Source organism: Vombatus ursinus, unplaced genomic scaffold, assembly GCF_900497805.2.
Source record: "Vombatus ursinus unplaced genomic scaffold, bare-nosed wombat genome assembly UNPS02011186.1, whole genome shotgun sequence".
Classification (NCBI taxonomy): Eukaryota; Metazoa; Chordata; class Mammalia; order Diprotodontia; family Vombatidae; genus Vombatus; species Vombatus ursinus.
This window is the reverse complement of record NW_020950964.1, coordinates 1,658-12,043: the sequence shown is the minus strand read 5'-3', so window position 1 is coordinate 12,043 and position 10,386 is coordinate 1,658. Positions and strand designations below refer to the sequence as shown.

At 40.8% G+C, this 10,386-nt stretch overlaps 1 protein-coding gene across 1 annotated transcript; it reads right to left on the bottom strand.

Moving 5' to 3' along the window:
- Positions 1-631: 631 nt before the first annotated feature.
- Positions 632-7,668, bottom strand: LOC114038470 (CCR4-NOT transcription complex subunit 8-like; the record flags this gene model as incomplete). Its single annotated transcript, XM_027855727.1, has 3 exons — positions 7,514-7,668; positions 3,077-3,194; positions 632-825 (listed from the first exon to the last, which is right to left on the bottom strand). Coding segments are annotated over exons 2-3 (311 nt in total), but the record flags the coding sequence as incomplete, so codon positions are not given.
- Between the last annotated feature and the right edge of the window lie 2,718 nt (positions 7,669-10,386).

Sequence of the window (10,386 nt, the reverse complement as noted above, 5' to 3'; positions counted from 1 at the left end):
CACACACACACACACACACACACACACACACACACACACACACACATTAATGAAGCCCAATGGTTGAGGAATGGTTCAAACTATGGAATACAATGTAATTAAATGCTAAGAACCATCAAGAATGGAAAACATGATGGAATAAAGTTCCTCTATGAAGGCCTACTCTAATGCTTCATCCTGGCATATAAGTAAATGCAGGACTTAAAAGGATATGTTAGCAGAACACAAGCTCTGTCATGCTCTACCTTTCTGGAAAGGTTTCAAGTACCAGCCCAATGACATACAGTATATGGGGCATTCAAGTATTTTCCTAAATTCACAGAAATACATCATCAGGTTGGATGCAAGGTAATGAACTTACACTAAAGGATATAAAGACTATAATCTGGCACTGGTGGACAAAACAACCCACACCAACAAATTCATGGTTTCTGGAAGTATTGAGATTTTAATACTTGACCTCTGTAGGTCCAAGTATATCTTAAGTTTGAATGACATGTTCAATAAATTACAAAGTTTAAAATAAAAAACTGGTTCAAAAATTAAGAAAAGAACCTAATAAAATTACTTGTAATCACAAATATACCAACTTAGCAGGTGACGGAAAAAAAAAAAAACACAGACAACTTACATAAGATTGAATTTGAAGTTGAACTGCCAGGTGTTGATTCCAGAAGGATATTCTCCTTTCTCATTTGTGAATGTGAGGCCCAGTTGTATAATTTTAAGCAGGTCAACATTACACCGAAGAAGCTGATACTGGTAGTCTATGGAACTTCGAAATTCCCCAATTGGTCTCACTACAACACCTGGAAATTCTGTGTCCTAAAGAAGATTGGAAATGCATTTCTCAGTGCAAAGTTCTGTAATGGCTACTAAAACTGCTATCTCATCTACCTCCCCAAGGGTTTATAAAACTGTGACCTCAGTTTATAAAGAAATCATTTAACTAGCCAACCTAATGCCAGTTAAAATAAAGCAGCAGCACCATCATATCTAGAAGTACTTGTCTATTATAGGATCTCAAGAGGTGTGAAATAGTTCTGACACTAAAAGTAAGTGGGCAGAAACGACTAGAGACACTCAATATACATGTACAGAATTTGGGTGTCTGGTTGAGGGGAAGAGCGCTGGATCTGGACTCAGAACCTGTGTTCAATCTAGTTCTGACCCTGGGCAAGTTATTTAAGTTCTCTGTACCTCATATTCATCTGAAAAATAAAGGAACTGGACTAGAAGACTTATAAAGGCCCCTTCTAAATCCATGATCCTATTTAACAACAAATTCAAACACAAACACTTACTAAGTGCCTGCTAAGGAACAACAGGGCTCTAGGGATACAAAGACAAAAAATGAGATTGCTTACATTCAACAAAGATGAAATGTGAAAAAGGAACTCGGGGCAGGGGGGGAGGGAGGGGAAAGGGGAAGAGCGGGACCAAGGGGGGGGAAGGGGAGGGAAAAATCAAAGACATAATTTTAAAAAACATATTGGGGGGAAGTTTCGGATTTAAGAAGGAAAGATTGTTGGTCTGTTTGAACACAAAGACGCAAAAGAGTATGGGACAAAATGAAAGGACAAAGTGTTTGTATCTTACCTATAGGTAATATGAAACCCCTGAATGCTTTTGAGCACAGGAGTGACTTGGTGAAAGTCCTGCTTTAGGAAGATTATTGTGAGAGATTATTTCATGTAGCTATATGAAGGATAGATAAAGAAGAGACAGAAGGTAAAAAGCCACGACTATAACTGAGATGAAAAGTGAAAAAGATCAAACTAGGGTGGTGGCAGGTAAAGTGGAAAGAAAGCAAAATATGCAAGAAATATTACAGAAAACATTTTTTTAAACTTGACATCTGAGTGGATGTGAGGGAATGACTAAAGAAGAGAAAGGCAGACCTTGAAGTACTAGGTGGATGGTGGTGCCAAGTGGCACTGGAGAAACAGACTTTGTAGAAAAGATGATGAATTCAGTTTTGAACATGCTGAATTTACATTTAGTTGACGCAGGCAAGGGGAAATATAAGGCTATCATTCAGGAATGGATATAGTGGATATATAGATCAACACTACTAGTGAACAACAAAGTAAGTGTATTCCAGGTCAGAAGAACTATAACAAGAAAAGGAATGAAAACTGGAAAATACAAAGTACATCTTGGGGACAGTAAATTGAACCAATTTAGCCAGGTGAAAATTGTCATAGAGTCATGGGGAATAAGACCAGAACTAGGTTGGTACCAACCTATGAAGTGGTTTTTAATATCAACCAAAGAAGTCTGGCTTTAATTCCTATTGGCAATGAGAATTCCCTGAGGGAGAAGCAGCATTGTGTAGTAGAAATAACAATGGATATATAAGACCTGAGTTCAAGTCTTACCTCTGCCTCTAATTAGTTTTGTGATCCTGGGCAAGTCACGATTTGATCAAAAGCTTGTTTCCTCCTCAGTAAAATGGGGATAATAATACTGGTACTACTTGTGTCACAGGGTCATTGTAAGGAAAGCACTTTGTAAACTGTAAAGAAATAACTATAGAAATGGGAGCTACTGTTACCAAGGGTTGTAAACTGGGGAATGACAGCAGTGCTTAGAAAATTTAATCTGGCAGCATATGTAGGACCCAATGAAGAGGGGACCCTAGAGAAAGTAAAGTCAGTCAGGGAGCTATTACAAGCAGTCCAAGCAGGAGGCTCTACTTGCCATAACTTGCTGCACTCTATGTCCTAGCTTCTACATTGCTGTGTTTCATAAAAAACAGCATAATTTGCCATCCAGTTTCATATAACTTGGTTATATTGTGCAGGGGTCAGAAAACTACAGCTCTCTGGTCAAATGGGGCTCACTGCCTGTTTCTGTATAGCAAGCTAAGAATGGTTTTTACATTTTAAAATAAAGTTTACTATATTTAAAAATGTAAAAACCACTCTTAGCAGGCCGTATAAAAACAGGCAGTGGGCTACCACGTCTGTAGTTTATCACTGCCTGGTCAGTCAAATTTACTAATTAGAATAGTAAATCTAATTTCCTCATTTCCATAACAACAAGTAATTCAAAGACAGTGCAGCACATTTACCATAGCAATGTAACTGTAACTAAGCACAATTTCTCGGATCTTCCTCATCTCTTCTTCTAGGTTGCTGGCCCAGACTTCACAGATAACCTGGCTGTTCTCCACAAGTGCTGCAGGCATCCTGAAGAAACCCGAGAAGACACCTTCAGCTAAGACTGGATGATAGGACAAGCCAGAGAGCTGTAGTTATGATCTAAATACAAAAATATATGCTTTGAAATGATGGGTTTATATATACTTCACTGCTTCAAGGACCTATGATTTCATTTTGTGGCTACAACTCTACCAGTGCTGAATCACAGCCTATTATGTTTTTAGTAGACAGTCTTCAAGAGCTGCCATGGCTAAAACACTTGTCACCCCTATTATCAAACTAGTAATAAGCCTTGCCAAATTTAGCTAAGCTGGTCCCAAGAAAACAGATACATAGTCTGGCATCAGATAGTCCAAAATATTAGTTCATATATCAGGGCAGCATACAGAAAAAGTTAAAACAAGACATATTTTCTCTGTGCTTTATTGATTTAAGCCAAAACATAAGAAATTATACTTGTCCTCAATCTGATAAAAACAAGGATGTTGATCACTGCTGTCAAGAAAAATACCACATAGTTTTCTAAACTAAACTAGTTCCTTAAACCAATTTTGTGGGCCTCCAGCTTCCAGAAAAGACAAACTATCACCTTAAACCAGTTCTCTGGTCCTCTCTAACTTGCCATAAAACAATGGCTAAAAGTCACCCATGACAGCAAACCTGTGTACAATTCTCAAACCATTCTGTATGACTACACCATGGAAATCAAACTTAGAAATCTTTTACAAAGAGATCATTTCATACATTTTAGCATAGATCCAGAAATGACTGAGGCACCAGAATTCAAATCCAAAAGAGGCTGCACCAAGGGAGCAAAAAATTAATGGTTTTTAACAATGGTTTTAACAATGGTTATTTGTCAAATAATAGGAATACGAAGACAAGCTAAGAAAAGATATCCCCCGGCTATCCAAATGTGAACTAAAATTAGAGCTGACAACTTAAAACATCCTCTCTTGTAAGGAGAGCAGCAGCAAAGGATGAAACATTTAGCACCAAAATTTTCTATTGATCATTTGAACCTTCCTCCAACCGAACTGAAGCTTAGAAAACATATAACTAAAATTTCATTTCTAAACACGTCAAGGCAAGGAATAAACATTTTACATAACACCTACTACATACCAGGCACTATGCTAAGCACTTTACAAATACCATCTCATTTGAGATATTATCGTATACATATATATGCATGTAAACACACACGACTACAAAGCAGAAAAAAGTGACCCAAAGATAAAAAGACAAAAGTTTAAAGGCAAAAATAATAAAACCAGAAATAGAAGGGTTTGTGGAACTAGCTTTCTTAAGTGGGGGAAAAAGAATTTTAAACTATAGAATTCAACATATAAGCTATGAGAAAACAGGCATATTAATACATTGTTGTTTAGTGAAGTTGGGACTGGGTCCAGCATTTATTAAAAGCAGTTTGGAACTATACCCCAAAGTCACTAATCTGTGCATACATTCTGACTCAACAATACTACTCTTAGGCCTCTACCCTAGAGAAATCAAAGAAAAAGGGAGAAGACCCACATATATAAAAATACTTATAGCAGCTCTACTTATTGTAGAAAGAGAATTGGAAACTAAAGAGATGCCTATAAATTACTGAATGGCTTAATAAATTGTGGTCATGAATATGATAGAATACCACTATGCCATAAGAAATGAGAAAACAGATGACTTCAAAGAGATGGAAAGACTTATATAAATTGTTACAGAGTAAAGAACCAGAAGAACAATTTATATTACAAATATTATACATTTATGAAGAATGAAATGAGCAAAATGAGAACAATTTATACAGCATTGTAAAAAACTTTGAAAGTTTTAAGAACTAGGATCAACACAATGGCCATTCATGATACCAGAGGACCAATGATAAAAGATACTGTTTACCTCCTGACACAGGTTTAGAGTTCGAAAAAACGAATTTGTCTGTCTCTACACACTCTATACACATATATCTTTATACATACACACACACAAGAGCCAACAAGGGAATTTATTTTGTTTGTGCATATGTTAAAAGAAATTTTTCTTTACTTTTTCCACGGGGTGGGGGAGAGGACGAAGAGAAAACAGATTTCTGTTCACTGAAAAACAACTTAAAAATTGGGGGGGATGATACAATTTCCAAATGTTACATTAATTTCAAGATGAAGTCGCTATTTATTTAATTTATTTGTTTTATTTTGTTACAAGAGATAGCTAATGGAGTGGGGAATCTGTAAATATAATGTAAAAAAAAATAAAACTTAAAAAAATCTCACCTAACACTATTTGTTATATTGCAATCATTGTATTGCAATATTCATTTGAAGGTAGGTCCACAATGGAATTCAAGGAATTTAATTATTAAAAGTATTAATAATATCTTATTGTAAAGCTGATTTGCATAGATGCCAAGTGTAGCATTATAATGAACTTTCAGTGTATAGACAAAGTCCCTAGCCTAGTAACATCCAAATTTACATTAGTGCTAACCCAAAATAGGACCGGGGAAGATTTTTACTCTATAAATTCAAATTAGATAGGTGTACCAGTAGAGATTTGAAACAGAATAAAAGTCTGCATCATGAAGTGCCGCAGATAGAAATTCTAAGACTCATCTTCAAGAACACAAGAATTAACCCCAGTGGACTCTAATTAGCCCCTTCTCTTTACCACACAAAATCCTCTAACACTTATCTACACAAGTTATCCAACACCTTTCTTATACTTGAACGTTCTTAAGGAGCTCTTAAATCATTCCCTGGTCACAGCAACCGTGCTGACTTCCCAGTTAGTTGTATTCTTCCTTAAAGGTGGCAGACATTACTACTTCCTTTAGCACAATAGTATCACTAGTACTACACAGTACCCACCAAAGCATGCACTCGATAAACTGTGCTTGAATGAACAAATGAAGTGAGATAGAGAGTCAGCCTGATTTGCTAAGAGATGCACCAAATTGCCAAAATCAAAAAGGTCAGTTAACACAGAGGTTCAGGTTCTAACTAGTCCGTGTGATGAAACAAGTAGTTTATGACATAATGGAAAGAACACTGGATTTGGAGATGAGACCTGGGTTGGAATTCTAGCTTTGCTACATACCAACTGTATAGCTTTCGGCAAATCAACAATCTATCTGACTTAAGTTTCCCTGACTATAAAAATAAAGTAGCAATACCGGCCCTGATTTACAAAACTGTTTGAGGATAAAAGTTAATAATAGCTGAAGTTTATATACAGTTTACCATCATAAACACCCAACTCTGTAGTAGGACTATGTTAAGGTTAAAGTTTCACCTTTGCAGAAACTACTCCGCTGCCCTATTTCTCCAGAGTAACTGAAACAACACACAACCACTCCACTTCAAAGATCACAATTAAACTACTTTCTGGGCTAGCTCAAACAGCCTGGAACAGTTTACTTAAGGACTACGGCAAAACAAAGGAGTCAAACTAAAAATGTCTTTGATATGACACTCAAATCTGGGAGGAAGCTTTAAAATGTAAGATTAGAAAGCATTTAGTCTGAACCCACATCACCAGACTCTCTTCCTGCCTTACTTAGCTACTTATAAGGGGTCAAATGAGAAGTCGGTTCATTGAGGAATAAGAGATGGCTAGAGTTCTCAGCCCCTTATTATGTTGTATCTCCGGCTGAGGAAAAAAAAAAAATCTGACGTTTTTGGTGTTACCTCTAGTCATTAATTACATTTTGCTGTTTCCTGCATCTTACCCAAGAAAATGCAGTGTATGAATTTTAAAAAGGTTCCTTAAAACAAAGACATCAAGGATCAAGCTATTCAGGGACTCTACCCTAAATCTATTACAAAAAACTGAATTCATACTTCAAAAGAGTTCCCGTACCGACAAATAGATGAACAAACAGAAAACACAAATCAAACAACAGATTACTTAAATATGTTAGCATTTGAATGGATTCAAGATCCACGGGTGTACTTCTATCAGTGGAGATTATAACCCATCCACACCTTCTCCAGAAGGAAAGGAATGAGTATTTACACCTATCAACCTACCTCCAGGCATCTGTGAAACAATATAAACAACTATTCATAACCTTCGAAATCATCCAACTGATAAGGCTATCCTCGATATAGACATTAAATAAGAAATAGTGAGGAGAAAAAAAAAAGAAAGGTCTGCCAGTTAATTTTTTTTTAAACAAGGAATCAAATTTTAGTGGGATGGATAAACAAAGCCGCATCTGTTTGAGGCAGAAAGGGAAGTCAGAGACTAACAAAATGCCGACTGTATTCTCTCCACCACACACAGAAACTTGCTCGCCCTGCAGCCCCAATTGCGTCCCTTTCAGAGCGTCAATGGGCACCTACGCTGCTTCACATCTGCTGCTTCTCCACGGCCAAGGTCCAGGTTTGGCCAATCTTGGTGTGCCGAAGGGAGATGGGGGAAAGGCGGGGGATTGATAATAAGAAGGAAAAGGGAGACGGGCGTAAGCACTGCAGCTCTCCCTCCTCACATCCCGTCCTCAAACCTTCATCCCTCCTTCCTCCTCCTTCCTGGACTCTCTCTGCCCTCCATTCATCAGGTCCGGCTCCTTGGCCCTCCTCCAGACAATGGTCCATTCTCCCCCAACTCTCCGGCTCCAACTTTACACTCTCCCTTCCAGACTCCTCAGGCGCCGCGATCTGGCCCCGCTCACCTAGGCCTGCTGGGCCCGCAGCGGGCGGGCGTAGGGGCGGGCAGGCAAGCCGACAGATTCCCCGGGGGGCGGAGGCTGCCCTAGGACCGACTCCTTCCTCCCGCCCGAAACCCCTGCGCCGGATCTGCTCCTAGCACGGAGTGCAACAGCGAGAGCGGGCTCTCGGCCCAGAGAGGACCAGGACTTTATGCACCACCCACACACCCTTCCCCGACCAGGCTGCTCTAGCCAGCCCAGTCTTCCAACCTCGCCTACTCCCAGTTCCCTTCTGCGTCACCCAGGACGCGAGCGCGCCTGATCGGTCATGCCAGCTCCGCCCCCTTGCGCGCCCCAGCGACCTCTCGTGGGGTCGCTGAGCCAGGCGCAGGGCCACGAGGCCGGCGCGCTGAAATTATGGCAAGGAGAGGGGGCGTAGGGTGGGAGGCGTAGGCATTTGAGCACGCTTGCGGAGGACATGGCTCTACGCCTCTTCGGCGAAGAATCGCAGCGAGGGCCGGAGGTTCGTCATAAAGCCCTCCACACCTCAACGAAGCTCCTCCCTGCCCGCGCAGGCGTCTGGCTCGAGGACAGAAAGGGGCGTGGCTCTGAGCCAATCACGCTGGGACGGTGGCCTCGAACTTTGTGTCCGGTGGCGGGGTCCCAAGTTACCCCTTTCTCCTCCCGCCCTTACTGGTCTCGAATGACCGTTATTGCGGTTGAAATGCTAAGGAATGAATGGACACCTCTTCCAGTAACGCCCCAGTTACACTGGAAAACTGATTCCTGGACTCAGCTCCGTGCCCCCCCCCGGGAAAAAACAAAAAAGCAAAAAACGGACTACAGAAAACCCCTTACCCTGCTTGTCGTTTCAGCGGCCCCCAGTTAACGCTTCTGGGATGAGGGGTCGGGGCCAACCATGGAGAACACCTCTCCAACCCCGCCGCGACCCAGAAGCAGTGTTACCTTGGCAACGGAAATGGGAACATTCCCCCACCCCGCCTTTTCCCTCTTTTGCATCAAAGAAAATTATAGGTTCAGACAAGTGGATAGAGGGACCTTTTGATGAGAGCCCTCAAAATCACAGCCTGGGTCAGACCTAAGGTCTCCTCATTCAACCCAACCCCCAACCCAAAGCACAGATCTCAACAACTCTGCACTGGGGGCCCCGTCTGGGGGCAGCCTCTTCAGTCCGTGGCAAGCGCTGGCTGTTAGGAAGTGAGCCAACCTTTGCTTCTGTGTGGCTTCCTCCCCTTGGACCTAATTCTGTCCCCTAGGGTGGGTCTAGTTCACTAAATTACTTACCCCTGATAGCCCCTTCACGGGCCTGAAGACCGTAATCAATTCCCCTCCTAAGGCTTCTCTCTTAGCCAAACATCCTCAGCTCCTTCAATTAACCGTGCTAGGGCATGATTTTGAGGTCCAGGTCCATCAACCTGGGCATCCTTCTCTGGACTGACTCCATCTTGTCGGCTTACTGTGGGTCCTCGGACTGAACACAAAGCTCCAAGTAAATTAGGGTGATAAGACTATCATTCTCTCTTGTTCTAGGCACTAGACCTCTAGACCAGACCTTCACAACTTGGCAGTAGGTAGGGGTCAAAATTAAAATAGGGCCATAGATGGATTTTTAGCGGCTCACTTTCCAAGTAAAGGTATAATTAATGATTAAACTATTTCTCAAAAACCCTTTTGTATCAGAGGTAAGGCAGAAACTTGAATCAGCAAGTACTTCTGTATGAAGCCACCTTCAGTAAAAGACTTCTCAGCAGCAGCAATTTCTTTAGAAATCTGAAAACTAACATTAATAGCCTCATTTTCTGAGTTTACTTTCTTGAAAAACCTTTGTTCCCCACTGAGGTTTTTCAACAAACGTGGACACTTTAATTTCTTTTTCATTGGTGTCCAATTTGCTTGAGTCAGGATGTTTTGATTCTAAATGGCAACGAAGATTGCATTCCTTCTGAACAGCTATTCTCCATAAATAAGGCACAATATTTTGTCTCTCATGTAAGTAAAGAAGTATCTGTTTGTCCACTCTGGATTAAAGACCCTATGTTCTGATTTGATCTTCCATTTCTTTTTATCACCTACAAAGTCACCCCCAAAATTTTAATGTTAGAACCAAAAAAATCTCCACAGCAACTGTTCACATACAAAGAAATACTGAACTGAGTTTCTGACCTTGGAGAGTGCCAGACATTCCTGTAACTTGGAGGATGGCTGCACATGGAGGGAAGAGAAGAAAGCCTTGAGTTATTGCCACTCATCCCATAGCTGCACTGGCTCGTGGCTGCACTCACTTTGTCCCTATTCAACACCGGTAAGGACTGAAAACACATCAAAAAGATACTACTACTCTCACTCCTCTCAGAACAGAGACAGACTGACAGTGGTCACCACCAGTCATGTGACAAACGGGAGAGAGTGTGCAGTGGCAACCCAGCTGCCAAGTTACATGACAGGCACAATAGTGACTAATGGAAGACCGGTTAAGTGGGGCACAAGCAAAGCACTTGTTACATCTTTACTTTCTTTTACATCCTCTACATTTTTTCATGAGTCACT